Source organism: Sturnira hondurensis, unplaced genomic scaffold (genome assembly GCF_014824575.4).
Source record: "Sturnira hondurensis isolate 20B ecotype Veracruz unplaced genomic scaffold, ASM1482457v3 Scaffold0015509, whole genome shotgun sequence".
Lineage (NCBI taxonomy): Eukaryota > Metazoa > Chordata > Mammalia > Chiroptera > Phyllostomidae > Sturnira > Sturnira hondurensis.
Window position 1 is genome coordinate 10984983 of NW_028088140.1, and position 26302 is coordinate 11011284.

The following is a 26302-nucleotide window of genomic DNA, read 5'->3' on the forward strand; positions in this document are numbered from 1 at the left end:
GCAGAAGCCAAGAAGGCTGGCAAACCTGGAGCTGAGGAGCCTTGTCAGGAGGCAGTGAGAGAGAGCCTGGAGAGAGGCAGGACTCTGAAGAACGTGGGGTGGGAGGGGGCGACTTGGTGCTGTTGATAAAAGGGAACCCCTGATAGTTTTGCACAGGTGCCTGACATGGAGGTTTCAGAGCACAGGAGTCCTTCTCCCTTTCTTGCTAGAAGGAAGGGCAAGACCTGAAGAGCAGGCAGCACTTAGCAGGTGAGGGGTATTTGCCTGGTGAAGCAATGCCTCTTTCCAAGCCCATCTCTCTTATGGTCTGGGAAGCTGAGAACAGGGCTGTGACGACTTTCACCACAAATCTGACCAGGCCACAGCTCTCTTTCTGCTGTATCTGCTGGGTCCCTTTCTCAAGAATCCTGGTAGGAGGAGAAGGAGGGGCCAAGACTTTACCTTAAAGAGCTGCACCCCAATGCAGGCAAACATGAACTGAAGCAGCGTAGTGACGATTACGATGTTCCCAATGGTCCGGATGGCGACGAACACGCACTGAACCACATGCTGCAGTGGGCAAGCAGGCGGGAAAGGGATGTGGGTTCAGAAAATGCCTGTAGCCTGAGCTTCCTTTGTCTAAGCACAAGCCTCTCCTGGGAGGCAGCATGGGCAGCCCTTCACCACAGTGGGTACCTCAGACTCAAAAAGGCAAAGCACCTTCCAAAGCCAAATGGGGATGAGCCCAGTGGAACGCAATGGCCCCCATTGGGCTCTAGGTAACCACAGGGATGAAAGCCCTGCTAACTTCCCATTTTGTAGGTACAGGAACAGAGGGGCTTCATCACCATCGGGGCAGGGGTTTGAGCATGGGTCTCCTTTTTGCGAAAGTTTTGCTTAGAAGTCCAGATTTTGAGTGTGTGCCTGTCACAGTTCTTGGAGTGGGACTGGACAAGCAGGCAGGAGAGTTCAGGCTCCAACAGGGCAGGTACTGGATCTGACCGTTCCCTCCTCCGGCAGCCTACCACTCTCCTCAGCTTAGCTCCCTCCAGTCCACAGACTGGTGTGTGCTTGCCAGATTGATGGCTCCCTGCTCAGGCCTGCCCTTCTCACCTTCAGTCCCTTAGCTCTGTTGATGGCTCTCAGGGGCCTGAGGACTCGCAGAACTCGCAAGATCTTTACCACATTGATTGCGCTGGACCTGGGAAAGGAAAGCAGGGCAGGGAGTGAGCTTCTCCTGTTTTTGGTAAAGTAGCAGATGTGGAGAGGGGTATGCTGGCAGGCCAACCCCAGGCAAAACTGTAAAGGGGGCTTTCTCATCCTGGGACCCTGCTCTCCTTCCAGCTCCCACACCATGGGGATGTGAGGCTCGCCTGATACCTGGACTGTCCTGTGGTGAGTAAATATGAAAAGCAACTCACTAAGAGTCACTAGTAATATCATGATTCTCAGGGGCCTTGAGACTCATCACAGAGATAGCTTTAGATGTGCAGACCTGAGTTCAAACCCAGCTCTGCCATGTACCAGCAAGTCACTGAGGATCAGTTTCCTAACTTTTCTGAGCCCTTATTTCTTCATCTGTCAAACTGGGTAGGAATCACTTCATAAGGTTGTTGCGAGAGTTAAGTAAGATGTGAGTCATCTAACAGTGTGCTTGGATACTGTGAACTGAATTAATGGTGGCTTTATTATTATGTCTGAGAAGACATCACTGAAATTGAAACACTACACAAATCATGGCACTGCAGGCCTGCGGCCAGAGGCACATGGCACAGCAGGAGATAGTTTGGTATTTATCTCTAAACATATGTGCTAGGTAGTTGCCCAGTGTACTTATATGTAAAACACTCTGGTTCATAGCTCAGTCAGGACTTGAAGGAATGATTCTACACAATAGGTTCCCCACACCTAGCATGCCAGGGCCACAAAAGAACCTCTGGGAGCCTTGGGCCACTGTTGTCCCTAGTAGAAAGGAGGCACTAGGGTGCCAGCCCCCCAGCAGGCCCTCTGCAGAAGGGGCTATCCATCAATCCAGGTGGCCTTATTCACCTTGCCAGCTTGGTGAGCAACTCTGAAGTGAATCCTAACCCTCACAAGGCTAACCATATGATTGAGATAATCTTCTCTAGCTTTTAGAGAGCCTTGTGCCCACCTTGGGACCTAAAAATGTATGACAGGTCAGCAAGTGCTAAGTTCATTCTTTAGGGGGTCAGAATGATGTGCTCAAGAGGGAGCTGATAGAAAGATATCATTTCTCTGGCTATGGCTCTTTTACTACAAAGGATTCTAAGGACATTTCTACCTATCTGGGTATCTCAGGGAGGGAGTCGGTTTGCACTGAATCATGATGGAAGGGATTTAAAGATAGATGGGAATAGTGCAAACTAAAGGGAGGAGTTCTCGGTTCAAGGTTAAATAGTGATTTCATGGTTGTGCTGGGATTAGAATCAGACCTGTAGGCTTAAAGAGCAGATGGTTGTGGGTCATATTATTGATGATTAGAGGAGACTCTGACTCCTAACACCCCCATCTCCATGCTTTCTAGGCTGACCATGAAAACACCCTTGGGAGGGAAGACCCAGAGTTGTTTCTTTGCCATCAGTGTGACCTTGGGCAAGTCTCATCATGTTGTGAAGCTCAGTTTTGCTCTGTATAAACTGGCAATAACTGTACTTGACATGCCTACCTTATAGGTTTTTCTGATTGCCATAGAAGAATGTGTGTATGAAAGTGCTTGGAAAGTTCAAGTGCATGATTAGCATTATTAGCTGATAAAGCTTGGGAGAAACTTGTAATTAGAGACTTTTAAATCTGAGCAAGTTCGCCGCAACCTTGGTTGTACAGTGGAATCACCTGGAGAGCTTTTAAAAATCTTAAAGCCCAGGCTATACCCCAGACCAATTAAATAAAATCTCTGGAGCAAATGTCTTTTTAAAAGCTACTTAGGTGGTTCCACTGTGTAGTCAAGATTAAGAATAATTCTTCCCCTCAATCCCTGCTCCTTCCCTTCCTCTCTTCCTCCCTCCCTCTCTCAGCAGGTGCTTTGACTGTAGACCGAGGTGAGACGAAGGGAGGGAGGATGGACCAGAGATCCGGGCGGATGGTAGCAATGGCAGGCCTGTGGAGCTGAGGGCAGCCAAGGGCATTGGGCACATGGTGAAAGGGGTAGGAAGGCCCTAGTGACATTCTTCCCATTATAATTGGGCCTGACCATCCTGCCATGGAAAGACCCAGACATTTCACTGTATTCCTGCTGGACTGACATCCGTCAAGTGTGATGCCACTGAGGACACAACACGGGCACAAGAAATGAAAGCTGCCACATGTATAAGTCAGAGGCCCCACACCAACCCCATCATAGGCCCACAGGCAGGGGGCAGGAAGGCCCTCCAGAGTCTTACGTCCTGTCTGACACCCATTCCTAGCTGCATGCCCCACTGTGGCAGAGGGGGCTTTACTCACTGGATGCCAAAGGAGATGAGGGACACGCTGACCACTAGCAGGTCCAAGATGTTGAAGTAGTTCCGGCAGAAGGAGCCCTTGTGCAAGAAAGCCCCGTAAGCAGTCATCTGCAGGGAGGCACAGAGAGACACCAGTGTGAGTGGCACCTGCCCGAGCCCCAGGGAGCCCTTCACACCACTCTTCCCTCCCACAGCACCCCATGGCGAGCCCCACTGAAGAGCAGAGAGGTGACAGAGGACTGGGGTGCAGGCAGGACTTAAGAAGGATACAGTGCCAGAAAAGGGTTCTACAACTGTTTACATAGCCACCAAAGAATCCCCAGCTCAGGATCTATCAGTGGCTCCTTCTACCTACCAGCCAACTCCAGACTCTTCAATCCTGTATTTGAGGCCCTCTCAGATCAGGCCACCATCCCTTTCTCATTCTCTGTCTACAGTTCCTCATCACATGTCTATGACGCCAGCCCTGAGGGGTCCCATGCTGTGCTTTCCTGACCAGCCTCCTCTCCAAATTCCATCTGTCTCTGGGCCAGCTCAGGACACTAGCCATCTGGGGAAGGTGGACATGCCCAGTAGGGTCACAACCGTCCCAGTTTCCCAGGACTTTCCCAGGTCAGTTCTGAACATCTGGGGTCCCAGGCAGCTATTCAGTCTCAGGCAAATTGGGGCAGGTGGTCTTCTGCTGCCCAGTGAGAAGTTCTACCAGTAACTCTGGCCATTGGCATCCCTCCATGTCCTAGCCTCAAACATACTTCTGATCTGTGCAAATATCCTAAATTCAGTTCTACTGTCTTGCTTCTAGACTGCATGCTCTTGAAGGACATGAGCTGTGTGTTCAGAGGGGCTGTGTGGTACAGTGTTAAAGAGCACAGGTACTGGAGCCAGGCCCCGGAGTCTGAATCCCAACCCTATTGTTTTATTTGTATGGTGTGGGCAAGTTACTGAACTATTCTTTGTTTTGGAATGTGAGGAACTGATGATATCCCCCCTATAGGGTTATAGGCTTCAGTTATTACATATCAATAACTTAGCACAAAATCCTGTTGATAGTAGTGCTATGTAAGTGTTGGGGCCAGATGGCTGAATTCTGGAATCCTTCTGCCCAGGGGAAGTTGTTTCCTCATCAATAAGATTCCCTGATTTTCTGAGGCACATATCACATACTGGAAACCACATGAGAGCCCTTGGAAAACCAAAAGGGAACACGTAGAATGATGAGTATTACTCCAGGTCTTGGCTATTATTACCTCCCTCAGAGCTCCATATAAAGCCACTCTAGACATTGAACCACAGCCTTTCTAACTTCGTTGACTTGAACTAAAGGCATTGGATTTTCAGGTTAAAGGCTGTGAAAGGTCATGGGCCACAAAGCGTCAGCCAAGGGGAAATATTTGAAGCTGATGACTGAGTGGCTAAGAGTGGCTCCCTGGTCACCAGGGTCCATCTCATCTCTTTGGATCAGAGCATGCTCAGGGCAGCATGTCTGCAGAGCACTTCAAAAGCAAACACAGGAGAAATGAGCAAAAATAGCTCTTGCAACCTAATTCTTTCCATTAATCTCTTGCCACAGGGGGGTCAGAGGGGACTCAGGCACCTGTGTCCTGCAATAGTTTCTAAAAATGAGATTATATAAAAAGTTGCAGGGGAATGTAGTTGGAGAGCTCTCCTGCATGCCTGCCATCTGGAGGGGCTTGTTGCCCTGCCGCTCGGTCAAGACTAGGGAACCCAGGGAGCATACTTAGGTGGCTCCCATGGCTCATATTAACCAAAGTGCTCCACACCTGCTGAAGCTCGAGGCCTTCACTAGCCATCTCACTCTTCATCCTACAGAGGGTACTGGCTCTGCCTCTGCCTTGCTCCTGGCTTAAATAGTGTGAGGACACTACTGAGCTCCAGCAGAGCCTTCTGCATTCCAGGGAAAGCATTCCTTGGTAGGTGGGTGGCTGGGGCTCAGAGTGCCAACTTCTGTCCTTTGATTTGGGCTCCTGTTTTGTCAGGGGAAGTACTGTGAATGTGACTGTGTGTGTGAAGGGGCACGAGTGGCTGAAGAAAAAAGGAAGTGGATGCTAAAAAATGAAGCAGTTGCTTGAAAACTACCTGTGGCACTCGGGGTACAAAAAAAGGCCAGGTCCTGGCCCCCAGTGAAAAGTTTGTTCTTTACCCTGTTTTGCTGGCTGCCCCTGCCGCACCATACCACACCACCCAGTGCCTGTTTCCTAACAGTTCTGAGCCACTGCCTAGGAAAAGCCCACTCACTGCTGGGGTATTTTCAGCCTAAGGAGAGACAAGGAGTGGGACATAGGATCCCTGACTCTGAGTTGGAAAAGCAGCCATGGGTGATCACCACTTCCATAGGCGGCAATTGCAGTTATTGAATGCATTTTGTCTTTTGTAATTTCTGCTTATTGGTCCTAATTCCAGCTCCTTCCTCCTCTAGGTGACAGACAGTCCAACTATTGTGGTCTTATAAGCTTTTTCTCTCAAAGGCCCAACATTACTGGGTCTTTCATCTGCTTCTGATACTAGGTGCTCCTCTTGGATGACCACCCTTGTCTGTGTCACGGCAGGACACTCGGCCTTTAGGCCAGGCAGAGGAACCCGGTGGGAAGGAGGTGCAGGGAGTGTACTGGGGTTTGCATTTATTTTTAGAGAAGCACAATGAGAATAAGAGAGTAGAAGAGGGAAAGGGTGGAAGGATAGGGAAGGGTCTGCCAGGACAATGCTTGTGAAGAGACCTTTCACTTCTGCTTGTATGGCAGAGTTTACAGCAAACAGCACCATTGAAATCCACTGGGAAGCTGTATAGGGGGGTGCTAAGAATTGAGCTTCAGAGCTTTGCTTGTTGCAGGAAAGAATTTGGGGTGTTTGTGTACCTCTTTGAGTCTGAAAAGAATCAGTTCTTTCTAGAAAGGGGGCTCTCCATCATTGCCTCCTAATACAGCCAGGCCGCTCTTGGTCCCTTCTTCCCACCCCAGGGACCAGGACCTACCCAGATCTACTCGGCTGAGCAGAGAGAAAACCTGAGAAACAGTGTTATTATCTGGAACCAGGGACAGAGGCTGGGGGTCTGCGCAAAAGAAACACACACACACACACACACACACGCACACACACGCACACACACACACAAACTGACCCACTCAAATTGTAACTGGAAATGACAGAACTGTCATGTACATTAAAGACTGGGTCATGACTTGGGTGTTCCATCAGGAAAAGAAGGGTCAGGGGGTCAGATGTGGGCATTGGTTTGCACCAGCCACCTGAAGGGGCAAAAAGGGAACCTGGACTCCTTGGAAGCAGCAGCCCAGGAGGGTGTCCCAGGAAGAAGGCACACAGCTGCAGCATGCACTTCAGAGCCTTTGACCCTTCTGTTGTGTCTATGCTTGGGTTAGGGTAAAACTCAGGACCTCGTTCTGAGAGGACAAATGTGGAAATGCACTTTTACCAGGTCTCAGAATCCATGCCCTATATTGCAGATGAACTGGCATGAAGATGCATTGGTTAGAGGCTCAGAAGTATACTGGAAAAACTTAGCAATCATAATAAAAGCAACCTACTAATTGTGTATTAATATAAATAACAAGAAAAAAACCCACCTCACGCCAATGCTGCGCTAGGTGGGCTCAGCCCACTTGGGATAGAGGTGCCACAGCATTTCTGCAAATGAGGCTGCCTGCCCCCAGAGCTACTGGCAGTTAGCCCTCAAGTCTGGGTCCTAAGCCTGAGCACTTCAGAATCTTCCAGAACTTGGTTCTTACCCCCTCTATTTGGGTCTCCAGTACTACTTCCCTCCTTAATTTTCAGGGCAAGGGGCATTGCAACAAAGCTTTTAGGCAGGCAACCAAGGGTTCAGAAGTAATGTAGAGTTGTCTATCAAAAGTTCTCAGTGGGGAGACTGGGCACAAATTTTGTGTTAGGCCCAACGTCTGCTGCAAGGACTGGGGAAGGTGCTGACAAAGGGCATCAAAGAGGATAGCCAAAGTGACTCTGCCATGGCCCCTAAGCTTTTCCACCTGTGCAGTTTATGTGGCATCTCCTGGGCAGGAGGAGGGAAGGAGGGTTCCAAACGGGGTTCATCACCAATGGCCCAGAGATGGGGTGTGTGGGCAGGTGTGGGGCTCTGCTCACGGGAACAGGGCCAGTTCCCATGACAGGACCACACCAGTGTTGGCACTAGCAGCCAAACACCAGGCCAGAAGGAGGCAGGTGTGGGGTGGGGTGGGTTTCTTCTGGCTTCTGAGCCTGGGCAGAGTGCTAGCGCCAAGTCAGGGGCCCTAATTCTTCTGACTTCAGGCTTGAGGGTTAAAGAGAGACAGTAAAAGAAACAAAAGAGACAGACAGGATGGAAATAGAGAAAGAATGCATTTCTCAGATTGCATTACCTTAAGAATAATTTCTAATGTAAAGATACTAGTGAAGACATAGTCTGCATTGCCTAGGATCTGAAAAATAAGCACAATTGGATTAGTGGCTCTTAGAGGGAACTGGGCATCAACTCCAGCGTGTGTGTTAGGGACAGGCAGCAGCAGAGAGCTTGTGTGCAGGAGGAGGGAGAGGGGTCAGGACTTTACCTTCAGACCAATTTCAATGGTGAAAATGGTAGTAAAAACAATATCAAAATAAAACAGAATCTGCAAAACAAAGAAACAGAGTGGGAATGGAGAGGGAAAGGGAGGAAGCAGGAGGGGAGGAGAGGTCAGTGGGTGTTCACCAGAAAAGGTATCACATTTCAAAACTGCAATACATGCCACTTGAGCCTTCCCACATGGAGACAAGTAGAAATGTGTTAGGAGATGAGTGGCACATGCACCACTGGCCCCCCGGAGCAGGCTGGCCTCAGGCAGCTTAGTGGCTCTGCACACAGTCCCCAGATGTGTGAGGGGGGCTTCCAGGGCAGGCCTTGGCTGGTCCTGAGTCAGCACAGCATCTAGTTTGATGCTTTTCTCATTAATCAAACCCAAATCAGACCATGGAGATAAACACTTGTCAAAAGGACAGAGAGTGGGGTTTGTTTGTTTGTTTTTGCAGGAACATGACAAGTGCTTAACTAACACTTGTGTGACTCAGCCAGTTTTTCGTGTTGGTGGAAATCTACACTGGTGTTGTATCTTTTGGGGCACATGAAGGTGCATGACCAGGCTGGGGGCAGGCTTCATGCTTTTGTGTTTTATTGTACCTCAGTGGATTGGAGGTAGGGCCAATACCCCTCTCAGTAAAAAAGCTCTGGACCAAGCAGGACCAAGTGGTTTACACAGCTATGGCTTTAGATTGGTAGGCTCCTCTCTTTACGCACACCTGGTTGGGATTTGTTTTTAAGACTGAGATAGAGCAATTCTTATTCTAAGCTTTAACGTTGTTCACCAGAGCCTTGGGTGGGCCTCTAAGTTTAGTTTTCTACTCCACAGATGGTCTCTGAAGCTCTTTCCTATAAGGTCAGCCTTAATACTGGCACCTGTTTGCCAATGCTCCCTATCTCCCTAATGATTAGGACTGGTCAGAGTATAGGGGGAACAAGTCAGGAAGTCAGTGGTTATTTAACTGTACAGGAAACCAGAGCTTCCTGGGGAACATCCACAGGGCAATGAAAGTCCTGACCTTTGCCAATTAGGCCAGCCTGAAGTATTTGGGTACATGTTCTCTTACTTGCTTGTGGTCCTTGGATGGTTTCTACCAAAGCCTTAATCTCGTAAAGAAACATTTATTGTGCATTTGACTATGAGATTTGGAGCTGGGCTCCTGGCTGCACAATGAGGTCAGTAACAGAAGCCATGGACCCAGTCATGTTTTTGGGAGGAGGGGTGCAGAGAACAAAGGGAATGCATACATGGTTCCGGAAGGAGGTGTGCTGGACAGGGTCCTCAGCAGCCAGGGAAATGCTGCTGAGCAGAATGAAGAAGAGGATCAGGTTGGTGAAGATTGAGTCATTGACGATACGGTGGCACTGGAGGCGAAACCTGCGTGAGGCGGAGGAGAAAACAAGAGAAGCATGTCAAGAAGGCAAGGAAAGCAGCTCCCTAGGTCTCAGGAGCCTCAAGTCCTCCTTTCAGCCTCCAGAAGGTATTTGTCAGTTTGAGGAGCAGGTTCTTCAGCCAGAAGTCTTACTGATGCTGGGGAACATAGCCACAGCCCTGCCCCAACTACAAGGCCCGTCCACACAGGACTTTGCTGTTCTAAAGCCCTTTCACTAATAAACCAGGCGGTGAAAAACAAATACCGCATGATCTCACCTCTAAGTGGAACGTAATCAACAAAACAAACAAGCAAACAAAATATAACCAGAGACATTGAAATAAAGAACAAACTGACAGTAACCAGAGGGGACAGGGTAGGGATAATGGGGGGAAGGGTTTTTAGGAACAACTATAAAGGACACCTGGACAAAACCAAGGCAGGGTGGAAGCAAGGGAGAAAGGTGGGGTGGGATGGGGTGGGGGGGAGTGGTGGAGAGTAAATGCAGACAACTGTACTTGAACAACAATAAAACCATTTTTAAAAATAAAAATAAAAACACTTTAATTGTGACAAAAATAAAGCCTTTTCACTGACAGTACACTTTTGACATTTTAGGGGATTATATCTGAGACCTTTCAAATACCACTGTGACAGTAGCTGGTTTCCGTTGGGGGACTTCTTTTCCCCATCATTAAAAGACCCACTTTAAGATCTATTTCATATTTTTATGTACAGACAACAGAGCCACCCAGAGATGTGGGCTGCAAGAGAATGGCTGAACTTACACTCCGTTGAGGTGATTTACTCTGTGTAATAGTTCCAAGGTGTACAATTCAATTCCATACCTAAGCACAACTACAAAGTACTACATACATGGACCTCTGGGCACTCACTGATAGTACCATAAATGCTATACCCTCGAATGCCAAGAGTACTCATGAGCTATCTCATCTTGACAATTTAGAAAGGAGATATGGGTGATGGCATTGTTTTCATTTTATAAATAAAAAGAATGAAATCCAAGAGCTTGCCCTGAAACACAACCTGTAGAGTACAAGAGTGAGGGCTTGAAAAAACCTGGCTTCAGACCTCTGCTCCTGACACTGTGGCTGACTAAATGCTCTGAAAGACCTTACTGTTGAAGCACCAAATCCTTGAAAAGGCAAGCTCTTTGAGACAGTTCTGTTTTTTTTTAATCCTCAACTAAGGACATTTTTTCATTGCTTTTAGAGAGAGTGGACGGGAGAGCAAGAATCATCCATACAAGAGAGAAGCATCATTTGGTTTCCTGCTGTATTCACCCCTACTAGAGATCACACACCCCCAGACCTGGGGCCAAACCTGCAACTGACACAAACCTGACAGAGAATTGAATCTACAACCTTTCAGTTATGGGATGATGTTCCAACCAACTGAGCCACACCATTCAGGGTGCCAATTCTGGTTTCACGGTAGTTAGGAGAAGTCTGCAATGACCACCCCTTCAAACAAGCAAACAAACAAACAAATTTTTTGACCTAGGGCCTGTGTAGTAGGTAGCCAGGAAGGGCAAAGCTGCCAGCAGCAGCACTGCTATCAGGAAATTTCCTTTCAAGCCAGGTGAATTTGGAAGAAAGCTTCCCCACAATAATTTGGGACCACAGGAATCTTACCAATTAATATGCACTACTGAGCCACAGTCAAAGATCATTAAACATACAAGAAAATAAGCCATTAAGATGGAAAATCAGAAAAAAAAAACACAACAAATAAGTGATTTAGACTCTTCCTCTCCACCAAACACTGTGAATATTAAATATATCAGGTACAGAATATAGGGCAACTGTATTTGAAATATTTAATGAAATCAAGTTCTTGATCACAAAGATGATAAATTAATTGGTAGTTGTTAGATATAGACAGATGAATCCAGAAAATCAAGCAAGAAATGGAACTGCCTGAAATGAAAAATATAATAGTCAATATAAAAACTGATTTAACACAGACAAAGTTGAAGAGGGAATTAAGGAACTGGAAGATATATTTGAAGAAATTGCCCAGCATACCAAAAGAGAGATAAGGAGATGAAAGATATGCAAGACACATTAAGAGATACAGTGGACAGAATGAGGTCTGACATGTGTTTAATTAGAGTACCAGAAGGAAAGAATAGAGAGAATGAGGAGGGACAATATTAAGAGATTATGGCTGTAATTTTTCAAGAAATAGCAATTCTATTTTAATTTTCAATGTCACTCAAGAACTGAACAAAAATATAAATCCATAGACTTAGGAAGCATGACATATCGCCAGCAAGATAAATGGGGGAAAAAGTCCATGTCTAGACACATGGTAGCAAATCTGCACAACGTCAAAGGCAATGGAAGATGGTAAAAGCAGTTAGAGATAAGGGGCAGATTACCTACAAAGAAATGATAGTAGGAGTCAGGAAAAACAGCCAATCTCACAGTGGAGTTAACACATTTAACATGCTGAGGGACAAAACCTGTTGATATAAAACTGTGTACATGTTTCAAGAACAAGAAATATAAACAATTACAGATAAACAGAGAGAGACCAAATAAATTTATCATAAAGGAACTACAGGAACTTCTCAAGAATGTGCTTTAGGACACCTGAAACTAATATAATATATGTCAACTGTAATTTAAAAGAGAAAAAAATGAATGTACTGTAGGAAGAAAAAATGACTGCAAAAGGATGAACTGGTGAGTTGTATGTAAATCCAAATATATACTGTCTATATAATAATACTGATAATAATGTCTAACTTGGGTTAAAAACAAAGGTCAGGACTACATACCAATCAACAAAAATAGGTGAGGCAGGAGGGGCTGAGAGGAGTTAAAATAGTCTAAGCTCCCTCTATTTTGCATGAAGTTAAATATATTGTTTAGCTTTAGACTTTGTTAAATGAAATAGACTTACTATTACCAAGAATAATCACCAAAAGAATAGAAATAGAGTTTACACATTTCAAAAAATGAAGAGAAAAGTAAATATAGGCCTTCTAATTCAGATTCCAGAACTCTTCCCTAAAAAGAGATAAGGAGCAGATTACCTACAAAGAAATGACAGTAGAAATGACAGCTTACTTTAAAGCAGATAATACATTTAATATGGGGAAGGACAAAACTTCTCTCTCCTCACACAAGTTGTAGGGAGTTGGGGCAGTCCCAGGCTCCACCCAGAGGTTGGCACCTGTTGGCCTTGGATCATGGAGAGGGCACAGGCCCCCCGTCCCACTATTCTTACACACCTGTTGTTGGGGCTAAAGATGAAAAATGCACTGGCTTCAGGCATGGGCACTGCCTTTTCCTTGAGGTGCAGCTCAGAGAGTGGGCGTGGGCGTGGGCCCACAGGCATCTCAGGCTCCTCCTCATCCTCTTCTCCTGAAAGACAAAAAAAGCACGTTCTAAATAACTCCACTACTCCCCCTTATTGTCACCACTGTGCTGCCTACTCCAGATACCTTCATACTGACAGGAATCACGATGTCATTTGTATTTCAAAAGACAGAATACCAACCAGGACAGACACTCAGCTCTCCCCGTGGGCACTGCTGGAGATCATCCATGTTAGAGAAAGACTGTCCTGGCAGCACACAATACAGGGGCATTTATGCAAGGTGACTAACTCATGCCAGTTTTCCCAGGATGGTGCTGGTTTTTAAACTGAAACTCCTACATCCCAGGAAACCCCTCAGTCCCATGGAATTTAGGATGGTTGATCATTCTAGCTATAATGTACTAGAAAAGGAGACCAGGTGAGACTACAGCATTGCCAGGTAGAAGAAAAGATATGGCTCAGTTGACTTGTGGGATTCCTTGCAAACAACCCCATCCTTGTACTCTCTGCATACCTGAAAGTACAACAAAATTATGATGGGGCAGTTATGCTGATCACAACAGGCCCTTCATTCAAATGTCTAGACACTTTGTTCTTCCAGCCAGTGGCCACATTTAATGTGGACCTAAGGTAAATCACTTCTCCCTTTGCTTGCAAGGTTGCTGCACATGGAAGGAGACCAGTGCATGTCCTGCTTTGATCAACTGCATTTAAAATGTTTGGAAGAAGAATGGGAGTTAAGACATGGACTCTTCAGCCAAGGCCTTGATCTAAATCTTGGCTCTGTTTCTTCCTGGCTACAGGGGTTTTATTTAGTCCCTCTGTGCCTCAGCTTTGCCATCTGTAAGATGGGATAATAGTTCATATGTACCTTGGAATGGTTCATATAGCATTTTACCTGTTTGTTTTTGTTTTTTTTTTTTTTACTATCTGTACCCATGGGAGAGACTCTTATCTGTAAATCAGTGCTTAGCATCTTTCTCAGTCTGATCTTTGCCTGCCATCATTCTCTGACAGAATTTCCACTAACATCACACTGTTTTCTGAACACTCACTGTACTGGGTTGAACAATGCCCACAACATTCAGGCCCTCTCGGGGGCCTCAGAATGTGATCTCGTGTAGGAAATAGCATCTTTGCAGATGCAATTAGTTATGATGAGGTCATACTGGACTAAGGTGTGCCCTAAACTAAAGGACTGTTGTCCTTCTAAGGAGAGACACAGACATATGCAGGGAGGAGGCCATGTGAAGACAGAAGCAGAGACTGGAGCGAAGCAGCTACAAGCCAGAACACCAAGGACTGCTGGCAAGCAGCAGAACCTAGGAAGAGGCAAGGGGGCATCCTCTCTAGAGTCTTCAGTAGTGTGGCCTTGCCAACACCTTGCCTTTAGATGTCTTGGTTCCAGAGCTGTGAAAGAATACATTTCTGTTGTTTGTGGTAATTTGTCATGGCAGCCCCAGGAAATGAATTCACTCAATGTGGGCTTTCTCCTTTCATATGCTCTCTCCCTAATTGAAGTGCCTATCAACTCCCTCTCTGAAGAGCTGCAAGGAAGAACCCCCACTTCAGAGAGCATCATTCACCTGGCTTTCCAGAAAACCTGGGCTCCAGGGAGCAGTAACCTGTGGGTTCTAGCAACACCTTCGGCCTCCTACAGTTACTCAGGACACAGTGCCTTAGCTGCTGATTTTAACCGTGCCTGTTCTACCTCTTTCTGTGCTGAAAACTATGGAGAGCAAAATCATACCTGGCACATAGTGGCCCTTATTTCTTCATGATTAAACTTCTACACCAACATTATCTCTATAGGAGAGGGGAATTTGCACAAGAAGAGGTCAGGGGGAGACTAAGCTGGTTGGAAAGATAGTTTGGGAAGTTCATCTCTGAACCAGCTATGCTCTGTACACTCTCCTCTGGTTAAAAGGAAGACACAGGGGAAAAAATGCCTGGCGCAGAACGTGGTTCTTTATCAAGTAAGAAGTGTTTTGGGACTCAAGGGTTTTTTGGAGGACCAGCAGAATATAGATTGAATAAATCAGATTCTTTCCCTAGATTAATTAGAGCTGCCAGCAATGCAATCAATATTTTCAGCAGGAGAGGGGCACAAGATAAAAAATCGTGTACAGGCAAAGGGTTGAAACTTTTATACCAAACATGGGCATGTAAAAGAAAGGTAAAATCTTTGAGTAAAAGCAAAATAAGCAAAACTAGAGTTTGACCTAAATCAACTAGACCTAGATATCAATATTTACAGATGAAATTTAACTAAGAATCTTAAATTTCTTTTGAGCTGTTTGTATTCTTTTCAGTTTTGCTCTGAATGACCCAACCCTTTCCTGTCCATACCTTAATCATTTGTGTTTACAGCAAACATACTTACTAGCTTTGTGCTTTCCTGAGGTCCTCATGAGGGACTGGGCCTGCTCTTCCCTGCACTATTCTGCCCTGTGCACCTGCTCTGACCCAGCCCTGGTCTCTCAACCTGGCCCTGGCTTTTTTTGTCCTCTCTGCTCCAGGCACACGAGCCTCTTTGGATTCCTCCACAGGAATTGTGCATTTTACACAGAGGTTCTGCACTTGCCACTACCTCTACCAAGTAAGCTCCTTCTTCCAATTTCCATGGGTCTGGTTCAGGTTTCTGTATGACTCACTCAGCTTTCAGCCCAAATGTTGCATCCTCAAACAGGTCTTTATGGACCTCAAAGCCAAAGCAGCAGCCCAGTGACTCAAACACAGCCCTCAGTTTTGGTACCTATTGTACCTTTCTGGCTGGCTTGCTTTTTTGCTCCTTGTCTACCTCCTCACCAAAATGTCAGCCTGCCACAGTGCCTGGCACACAGTAGGTGCTTCCTAAGTAGTTACTAAGTGAATGACTGTCTCCAAGGGTTCTTCTAGCTCTGTGTTTATAACAGTGGTATAGTCCTGAAATAACCTCTTCTCTCTCCAACTCTCTGAAGTTAAAGGCCAGGCAAGACCATCCTTGCCCATGAAGCCTCCCCGACGACCTCCCCCCCACCTCACTGCTCTTCTCTTCAATTCCCTGTTCAAGTGCTCCCCACAACACCTGGTCCTGTACTATACATTCTCTAGCATCATTCACATTTCTTCTCCACTGTGCTTGTTAATTTTAAGTATTAATGACTCCTAAGAACATGTGTATATTTACTCAAATTAATTAATCAATTAAATAAGAGCACAATCTTGGCACAATGTTTTCCTTCCTGAGCAGGTAGATATTTCTAAACTTTAGTGTATGCCAAGCTGGTAGGCTAAAACCAACTGGTGAGTTTTGGAAATTAAACCAAGAGGGAAGGACTGACTGGTCACTGATGGCCAGATAGCTACTCTGCAAATTAGACATAGGCCCCTCCTTTGGGTGTTCACATGAGGACAGAGGGCAGAGGCCCTGGCCAGCAAAGTACAGGCTGCCATTCAACCCTTGCTTGGTGGCTCCACACATGACTTTGGGGGAACCTGGACAAGTAAACACAATGGCCTGGAGAAAGGGACAATGGCAAAGGGAGACAGGAGTGAGCAGGAGGAGAGCGTGAGTGTTCTTCTGGCACTGTCTTTTTTCTGTTTGGAAGCCTGGTGGAAAGTGAGGCAGGACAATGCTCCTCAGAGCTGCCTCCCAGGGAGCACAGGAAGCCATGAAAGCAAAGAGGAAGTAAGTGGAGGACAACAGCAGACCAGAAGAGAAGCAGGCAAGAAGGAGACAGTGACAAGAACTGAGACCACAAGTCAAATGACCTTGGCGGAGTCCCTGGGGTGTCTGCTGCACTGTACTAAGGGGGTATGGAACTGCTTTGCAGAGGCAGGAAGGGGGACAGGAGGTGGGAGGAGCTGGGGAGCAGAGGCTTATTCAGTCTTGGAGGAGGGGGTAGGGCATTCAGAGCCATTAGTTTTAAGACCACCGTCCTTGGGTGAGAAAATGGAAACCAGAGGTAGTTCACATATGAGAGGGTTGCTTAAAAGCTAGCATTAAAGGCTGAGTGGTGGTGGTGGTGTTGGGGAGGGGAGTGGCTGAGGCAGGACAGCCTCAGTTTTCTATGGACCAGAGGTAGGAGAAGCTTGGGACCACAGGAAACAAAGGCCTGGGTATGAAAGAGAATGGAGAGGGGTGGCCATTTGAATGGGGAAAAGGATACACATTAAAAAAATCTAAAGAATCCTGAGGAATCAGCAGAGTGTGGAAATAGCTTTTCAGTTGAAAGCAATACCTTTCCAAGAATTCTTAAAGCTGGGTCAACAGAGAGACATGTGTATGATGGCTGATACAATGACAACAGTATCCTCAAGAGTCTTTTCTCCCCTTGACCGGCCTCTTTTATATGTCATTACAGCAACAAAGAAGAGAGAACTTGGGAGTACATTTAGAATGAGGAAATTGGAGGTTATTGTCATAGGTGTGTGTCTGCCCACCGCCATGTAGAGAGGGCAGCTGTGTGCAGGGAGGTCGCCTCCTGAAGCCTCAAGCACATGGGGCAGACTCTGCTCAGGGCCGAGACCAATTTGTTTTATCACTGTCTTTCTTTTTGAACCTTAATAATAACAATCCTCCTTATAACAATCCTACAAGTAGAGAGACTTGCATGATGGACCTCCATACCTAGCTCCAATAACTAATGACAGTTTGCCCATATTGTTTCATTTACTTCCCTATCCCCATTTTTAAAAAAATTAGACTATTTTAAAAGCAACTTCTAAATATTTTGGACTCTAGCTATAAAAACTTCAGCATTTTAAAAATAGAACTATGATGATATCATTATACTAATAATATTAACAAAAACTACTTTAAATCATTTAGTTCCCAGTCCATATTCAATTTCCCCAATTATCTAAAAAAAGTCATTTTAAACTTCATTTGTTCCTCTAGACCAAGCAGACCAAGACAAAATTCTCCCATTGCAGTTGGCCAATATTTGTCTTTGAAATTCTGTAACAGTTTCCACCCAGAATGGTTTTAAAACTTCAAAAGCCTGACCCCCCCCCCCACCGCCCCCACCTGGAGACACCCTTCCTGCTCTCTTGTGCCAGTCCCAGCAGGCCTGGTCCTGCTTCCCTGGCAGAGGGAGGTGAAGGAAGGAAGTGACCACAGGAAGCCTGCTTCCCAGTATAACAGAAAGAGGCCACTGGTGTTCTTGCAGAGAATCCACCAGAGAACCAACTGGTGCAGGGAGTGGAGGAAAAGCAAAAGGAAAACCTAGCTTTGCTTATAAATGCAGAAGCCTGCCAGCCACCTAATGTGGTTGTTACCAACCCAAATAGACCGAACCTACACAAAGAAGGAAATGTCAGTGGAATCCACAGTCCCTTGATTGTGTGTAATTAATTGACTGCAAGCTTGAAGCTGGTGATAACATCTTCATTTGTAGGTGAAAGGAAGGCAAACCCAGGGCTAGTCCAGGATGTGGGGTTCAGGAAGTAGAGAAGTGACTCCTGCAGGGAGGCCCAGGGAACTCTGACATGTAATCCCTCCAGAAGGAGACTGCCTGCCAATTTACATATCAGATGGAAGATGAGAAGACTAAGTTGGTACTAGCCCTTGTTATAATCGGAGTCCTGAAAGTGCTTCACAAGCGACAAGTGGGACATATGTGGTGGCAGCTGTCCTTGTACTCAGCACTGCCTCCTGAGTAAGGAGAAGACAGATTTGGAATTTACTATTATTATTTAGCGTGCATAATGCTGCAACGTATGTTCTATTAATAAATTATATAAAGTTAATAATGACTTTACAACATAGGATATAATAAAACCTCAAATACATACAGAATCCATCTTCCAAAGGACACAAAAGCACTGCAGAGACATAATTTAATTTATTTAATCTTATACTAGCATAAGCAAACCAAGAATAGAGTTTTCCCCCAGATGATAATTGGTGACACTTAAGTACAGAGACTGGAGACATTCAGCGACGCAAGAGACTTGTAGAGGAAAATTGGAACCATTGGTCTCTAATATGTGGTTACTTTCACGTGGCTTCAGAATTTGGGTCTCTCCCTGCCCACCAGGGTTAGGCAGTGGAACTGTACCTGTAGTTTCTGGGTTGGGGTAGACGCTCTTATCTTCATTTTCATTGGGCTGGAGGTCGTCCATGTTGATCTAGGCAGCCAAGGGAAAGAGGAGGAGGAGTCCAGTTAGGTATGCTCCAAGTTTTAAAGGCTTGGAGTAGCTCTGAAATACATTATAGTCAGTGGCTGAGCTGTTGACTCAAAAATACATGCTTATTACTTTTCACAGACCCTCAAAACATTAGCAGAAGGCTGGGATCCAACCACTCTGCCTGCTCTTCACATTCCTGCTCTCCTGCTCTACCCTCACAGACCTACTCCCCCAAGTCTCTTTTACTCCTTGTTCTTTTCCATGGGCATCTGGCCTGGGAAGACTGTGTTACCCGCTGCACTCCCCGCCCCCCGCCCTCCCCCCCCCCCCCCCCCCANACCCCCCCCCCCCCCCCCCCCCCCCCCCCCCCCCCCCGCCCCCAGCTCCCCTCCCCTCTCCCAGCTCCTGGAAGGAGATGGCTCCTCACCTTGGTGGTGGGCGGGGACTCTCCATCAGCTGTGATGGATTTCAGTTCGATTTTCTCCTCCTTGGTCTCCTCCACTGCTGGCTTCTCCATCACCTCCTGTTTCTTCTCTGGGCTGGCAGTCCTGGCCAGTCAGCAGGGGAAGAAAATAAAGGGATGTTTACTGGAGTGATAGGGAACAGGGACAGGAACTACCCTGTGGTCTGCTGGGAACCAGGGGGAGCGGAGTCTCTGTGCCTATGTCTACCTTCCTCTACCCAGGGCACCTGTCCAGGGCTGGGCCCAGGATCCAGGCACCGGGCCACATCTTGTTCTGTCTGGTACTTGGGTGGCTGTCTCCAGCCCCTGTCTGATCAGAGAAAGGCATGTGGCCTATGACAGTCCCACCTTGACAGTAACAGAGATAATGTGGGGCCCTATTTTGCCTTCAAAACAGTGAGGAGGAATCTTTCTGTCACCTGCAGTTGCATTTCTCCCCTGAGTGACTGCCTCCCCCTTCCCATCCTTTGCTCCCCTCACCTATGGTGACCTTTTTTCTCAAAGGGGAATCCCCCAACTTCCTAGACAGGAGGGGAAATGCAACACCTTCACAGAGACTGTAATTCACGATGGTCCCTGCTCTAAAGCAGTGCCTAGGAGTTAGGAGAGAGGTCTAACTTACTCCAGGAAGACCCAAACCAAGGGACCTCCTTGGAGGTCACCAGCCAACAGAGTCCGTGCCCACATCTCTCTTTACCACCAGGGGAAGCAGCATTCCAGATCTGCGTCCTGGGCCCTGGGCCTGGGTCAGCTCAGGTTACCTGGCCAGCTTCTTTCTTTCCTTTTCTTCTTCTTCCTCTTTTTGGGCAGATGTGAGGCTCTCAGCATCAGCCAGGTTGTCCACAGCAATGGCCAAAAACACATTCAGTAGGATATCTGTTTGCGTCCATTCTTAAAGAAAATGACCCTTGGCCTTGGGGGTTTTTGGTGGCCATAGCAGGCAGGAAGGGTACAGGGCATGCAGGGGTAGAGTTCCCCACAGAGACAGCTCAACAGTGATTCACTCTGAGGAGTGCTGAGCTCAGTGGTGTCCCTCCCTTGCCCCTTTCCCTCCCCATCACCTTCCTAGCTACCTGGAGTTTTCTAAGAGGTTGAGAGCAGGCTAGCTTTCAGGCTATGGCAGGGAGAGAGTGAGGCAGTAAGCCCTGCCTCGCTCTTTAATTGCTGGGTTTCATTATTGGTTTCCCTGCAGAGATGACTGGCTGTAATTGACATTATAAACAGCATTGTCTCTAGCAGAATGCAGAATGCTCTTAAGAGCTGTTATTATAACTGGGCATTGAGGAGGCAGCCTGATGTCTCTGCCAACTCTCAATGTTAAGCCCACTCCTACAGAGACCCTTGAAGGGTCCAGTGGGGTTGGCTGAAGCTTGGGAACTCCTCACTGATGCAGCCATTTGCTCTTTTCTTCTCCCTCCAACCCAACCTTGAATGGAACACTGTGTGTCAAAGAATTGCAGAATCAAAGGAAGGAGAGCTGAAAAGGATCCTAATGTCTGTTAAGTCTGACCTCCATCCCCAGGCAACCCAGTCACACCATTCCACACACAGGGAAACCACACCCTGGGGCATAGGGGCTTGTCCAAGATACTGTTGGATACCCGCCCTTGGGCCTTACCCCACTGAACCTCACAATGACCTACTGAGTAGCAGGTACTATCACTATCACCCCAGTTTATTGTTGGCAAAAGTCACCAGTGCCTTCTGCACTGCATTAAGCTGTGATTTAAACCCAAGTCTTGGGCCAGAGCTGCCTCTACTTTACCACCCACCTCTGCACGTAACCCTCACACATTTACAACCAGGGGAGAGAAGAGGGCCTACGTTTAAGACCCTAAAACACTGCCAGTGGCTCTGTCAGGTCTGCCTGGTGAGCCCTGTCCTCCTCTGCCTGGGACTAAAGTCCCGGAGAGTGGCTTCAGAGGGAGGGACATTGACCAGAAAGCAGGGAGGAGAGACAAAAGGATGAGGTTAGCCAGGGCAGCCAGAGCTCCCAAACTTAGGTGGGCTCACACTGGAGTCTGCGTGGGTGGCTGACCAAGATACAGCCGGGGGTGTTCACCTAGAATACGCCAAGAACACCACTCCCGCAGCCGGAGCAAAACAGGAGGATGAACCCACCTGTGCCAAAGCTCCAGACTTCCTTCCACCAAGACCCTCCTTCAAGGAAGGTGCTTCTGGGCTGGAAAATGTTTTCTCCCCCAGAATACACCTCTTTCCAGTTGCCTGGGGGCCCTGTGGACAGGCCACCACAGTTTTCACCCCCAAGTCAGGGTCCTTGGACACACCTATTTGGCATCATGCTGCAAGCTGAGTGAGGGTGGATGGCAGGGGTGGGGAAGCAGGAGCAAAGGATACAGTTTCCACAGATGAAGAGGATGATGAAGTAAATACAGACTAACATCCCTGGAAAAGAGGGGCCGCCATAAGCCATGATCCCATCATACATCACCGAATTCCAGTCCTCCCCGGTCAGGATCTGAATGACACATTCCCACCAATAAGGGACACAGCGTTAGACCAACAGCAAACCCCAAAACTCCCCTGCCCTGCCCCACTCTGCTGACCAGAATGCCTGAAATCTCTTTTTGCCTCTCGCCCTCCCCCTGCCCCCAGCTGTCCTCCCTGAGACTTTGAGCTAGTGACCTGGTAAGCTGACCCTGTCCTTAAACACAGTGCATGGCCACTGGCACAGTATCATGTGAGGAGTGAGTGAAAGGGCCTCTGGGTCAAAATATCTCCAACCCCCCCCCACACACACACACATGATGCATAAGATAGCCACCACTAGACAATTCCTGGGGCTAAAGATCAAGGGCCACTTTACAAATGTGAACAAATGTGTTCATTGAGGGAATAATACACTACCTAGTTCTCTCCAAACATTAGTCATCTGAGTCTCATTTTTAAGATTTTGGCTACATCCATATTATTATTCATTTTTATCTGTAAGTCAATCTACTTTTAAACTTAAACAAGTGCTACTCTAGCTTTTCCCTAAGCCAAAATATGTATGAAATAGCAAATCTGATGGGCTTGTTATATTTTCTATGGGAAGAAGTGTGGTGGGTAGGTGAGGCAGAGCTCCATCTTCCCCTCCAACAAGAGAACGTCTGCTTATTATTTGTTTGTATTTTGGGCTTCCATGTAGACTTTATTTGGATAAGGGCCCCATGGCCAAGAAAGTTTTTAAACCTCTCAATGGTCCACCCAACAGTGAAATTCCATGGGGGACTGTGGGTAGGGGAAACTATGGAAAGAACTTCAGGTTCTCCTGAGAGTGGGCCCTCCATAGCTGACCTAGCTGGCTTTGGATGCCCAATACAAGGGTGAGACCTCCCTCCACCTTGTCAAGGCTCCTTCTTCCTGCTCCCCCTCCCCCTACTCAACCACCCTCCCAACTGTAATCCCAGCAGAGGAGAGTCCATACCTGAAACACGGTGAGGAGGGACTGGGGAAAGTTATCAAATGTGCTCCTTCGGGTCTGCATCTCATCAAAGTTGAACTTTCCTCCAAAAAGCTGCATCCCCAGCAGGGAGAAGATGATGATGAAGAGAAAGAGGAGGAGCAGGAGGGAGGCAATAGAGCGCACGGAGTTCAGCAAGGATGCCACCAGGTTGCTTAAGGAGTTCCAGTACCTGAGGACCAAATGAGGGATCATCACCTTCTCCTATGCTTTCCTTAACTTCATTTCTCATTCACACATCCACTAGAGAGTTTAAGATAAAATTTCAGCCCCCTCCTCTCTTTTCCTTTTCTTGGAGTAGTGGTGGTGGTTTGAATTGGGCTGGTTAGCTGTCAACTGGAACATGCAGTCAGTTGATTCAAGGTTCTAGGATCAATAATGTGTAATGGAGAGGAGATGGAGCTTGGCAGCCAAAAGGCTGAGTTCTGACCTAGCTCTGCCAGTGCTAGCTGTGTGTGCCTTTGGACAAGTCAGTTAACTTTCCTTCTTTCAGCCTACCCATTTGAAAAAACAGACTTCATTAAGTTAATAGGAGGGTTCCATGAGATAATAAAAAATAAAAAGCCCCCAGGGAGAAACAGTTGATAAAAGTTGGTTAGTCTCACTGCCACAGTTGGGTCTTAGACAGAAGACATGCTGCTTTTTGTTTTCCCAGGAAGGCTGCCCTCAGCTGAGCCAGGCAGCCACTGTCTAGCAGAGGCAGGAGTTGGGTCATCCATGGGTAAGAGAGGGTGTATCACTAAGCGAAGTTTCCCAAATTTACCCTGTCCAAAGAATTGTTTTTAAAAAAGACTCTTCTGAAGCCCCTGATTCAATATCTGTAATTTGAGTCCCAGACACATGTATTTTGAACAAGCATCACAGAGGATTCTGATATGCAGGCAATTTTGGGAAAACCTCTATCACCCACAGGGACAGACTGGGCAGATGGGCTGTTGGTGGGGCTCCTTAAAGTCACCAACCTTCTCTTCACTGTAAATAAACATTAAGATCCTTCATTACAGCTTGGGGAGCATCCCTTTCTTTTGGAAAAGGGATGGGGGCCTACTCATGGTTGCTGGAGGAAGCTTGGGTCCCTGTGAAAGGGTCCCAAGGATCCTGGTGAAGGAAATGCCCTGCAGCAAAAGGGATGCAGCCTTGGACTGCCACAGTGTAAGAACAAGGATCCTCGAGTCCCCACAGCTCTGCGTCGCTCTCTGCCTTCCAGGTCAAGATCTGGACTTCCTCCACTTAGATGCTCCCAGCTCATTTCCACATATAGAGTGAAGTGCTTTTGCTACTTAAGAGAGTGACACACAAACCACCCCAGTAGTCTCATAGCTGCCCCCAGATCCCACTTCTCTCCAGACACCATTCCATAGTAAGTGACAGAAGCACATGGGCCAACAGTTTGGATGTAAGCATAAACTCCTTCCTGACTGGGAGTACATCATGCTTTCCCCTTCCAAGCTGAGCCAGTCATCCTCCCTCTGTCTGCAGAATATTCATCTACCCTCAGTTGTAGCTGTTCTGCAAATGTTCGAGTGATTTCCATGTGTGACAGTGTTGTCTCATCCAAATTGGCTCTGAGTCTAGAGGGTTTTCCTACCATTCTCCCCATCCCTGTCCCCAAATGAATTCCATGTAACTGAGTCTGTGTGACAGACTGCCTGGAGTCCCCATAGGCTAGAGGCTGTAGAAATTGTTCTGTTTAAGGCAAGAAGTGAGGAACCCTCTCTGGGGCTAGAGCACCCTTCCTGTTTACAGCTAAAGCAGCGTTCCCAAATGTGCTGTAGAGGAAGCTGCTGAAAAAAGTGATCAGGTTTTCCTAAATACTGATTCCCAGGACCCTTGGAATCATGAAATCCTAATCTCTGGTGCTGGGCCTCAAGTGATTCTCACACAAACACTCCAACACTCATCAATCACCTGGTGTTAGAAACCTGTTACATCAGAGCATATTAATGATGAGAATTTCCAGCTGTATCAGAATGGAGTGTTCCGACATGGAGATTAAGGTGGGAAGGGTGAGTGGATGCACTGTGTGGGTGGGAACAGGGTGGGGTTGTGGCAGGACCCCTCACATGCACATACTTTGTCTAACAGTGAGGAGTGGCCATTTGAATCTCCTCCATGTCATTTCTTTCCTATAGCCCCCTTAAACTCACAGACAGAATTCCTGAGATTCCGGGCTGTTCCATCACCAGACCACATGTCAAACTATTATGTAGCAAGAGAAGAGACTGCTGGTTGCCAGAGTCAGGGGGCAGCGCTGGGTGGTTGGAATGGGTGAAAGGGGTAAAAAAGTACAGATTTCCGGTTAAAAAATAAATTAGTCATGGGTATGCAATCTACAGCATGGTGACTATAGCTAATACCACTGTATTGCATATTTGGAAGTTGCTAAGAGAGTTAAGTCTTAGAAAGCCTCTCATCACAAAAAAATTTTGTAACTGTGTAGTGACACATGTTAACTACACTTACTACAGTGATCACTTCACAATACAGCAGTCTCCCCATATCCATGAGGGGACACAGTCCAAGACCGGGTAGATGCCTCAAACTACAGACAGAACTGAACCCTGTATATGCTATATTTTTTTCTAGCCACATAAGCAGACTTTGTGGCTTCTCTTTGGCATATCTGAATTGCCAGCACCACTACTCTTGAAATTTGGAGACATCATTAAGTAAAATCAGGGCGACTTAAACACAACACTGTGATAGCATGACAGTTGGTCTGATAATGACACAGGTATTTAGTGACTGACAGGCACTGAGCTAAGGGATGCTTCATGTCATGGGTGGAACAGAACGGGACTGCATGAGATTTCATCAGTCTCCTCAGAACAGCGTGCAATTTAAAACTTGTGAATTGTCTATTTCTGGAATTTTCCACTTAATATTTTCAGACCGTGGTTGACCTCAGGCCATTGAAACAAAAAAACCATGGATAAGAGGGACTACTGCATACACAGATGTCAAATCATTCTGTTGTACTCCTAAAACTAATATAATGTCATATAGCCATTATAACTCAATTTTAAAAAAAACAGAAAGAAAAACGCTATTATGTATCAATTTGCCCTACAGAAAATAGGGTTGCTATGTCTTTGAGATCCTTGGGGTAGGATTTCAGAAGAGCACTGTGAATCTCCCTTTGGGAGCAAGCGTGCATCTCCCTTTGGGAAGAATTCCTACCCCAAACTAAGGCCGCAGGCTTCAGGCATGAGGCTGCCTTTGTTGAAGAGAAACTGCTGCCAGGTCCACTGACTCAGTAAAAACACCCTGCTGTTGAAAAACACCTGGCTGAACAGATGCTGCAAGTTGAACCAGTCATGCAGGGGAGATGCAGTTAAGACAAATGGAGATCATGATTGTTTACACTGTTTGCTTTCAAACCCCTGTTGCTTCCCATTCAACAGGGGTGGGGTGGTCTGGTTGGTAATGGCTATCACAGCTATAGCCTGAAGGTCTGACGATGCCTCGGGTCTCAGTCACTCTCCTTTTACACACGTTAGCTGGTGGTAAACTGGA

At 46.8% G+C, this 26302-nt stretch overlaps 1 protein-coding gene across 14 annotated transcripts in view; it reads right to left on the bottom strand.

Annotated features, from left to right (window-relative positions):
• CACNA1C (calcium voltage-gated channel subunit alpha1 C) overlaps positions 1–26302 on the bottom strand; it is a 664664-nt gene that overhangs the window by 96462 nt on the left and 541900 nt on the right. For 7 of the 14 annotated variants that reach the window (XM_037064760.1, XM_037064762.1, XM_037064772.1 and 4 more), the window contains 11 exons: positions 22751–22958; positions 21679–21799; positions 20082–20196; positions 19285–19405; positions 18788–18857; positions 12655–12787; positions 9268–9397; positions 7826–7885; positions 3442–3548; positions 1093–1180; positions 442–549 (listed from right to left, as the gene is read on the bottom strand). In XM_037064760.1, coding sequence (XP_036920655.1) covers positions 442–549; positions 1093–1180; positions 3442–3548; positions 7826–7885; positions 9268–9397; positions 12655–12787; positions 18788–18857; positions 19285–19405; positions 20082–20196; positions 21679–21799; positions 22751–22958 — 1261 coding nt within the window. Of the gene's footprint in view, positions 1–441; positions 550–1092; positions 1181–3441; positions 3549–7825; positions 7886–8014; positions 8075–9267; positions 9398–12654; positions 12788–18787; positions 18858–19284; positions 19406–20081; positions 20197–21678; positions 21800–22750; positions 22959–26302 lie in introns of all 14 variants that reach the window. The other 7 variants (XM_037064773.1, XM_037064771.1, XM_037064768.1 and 4 more) reach the window with 2 other exon arrangements.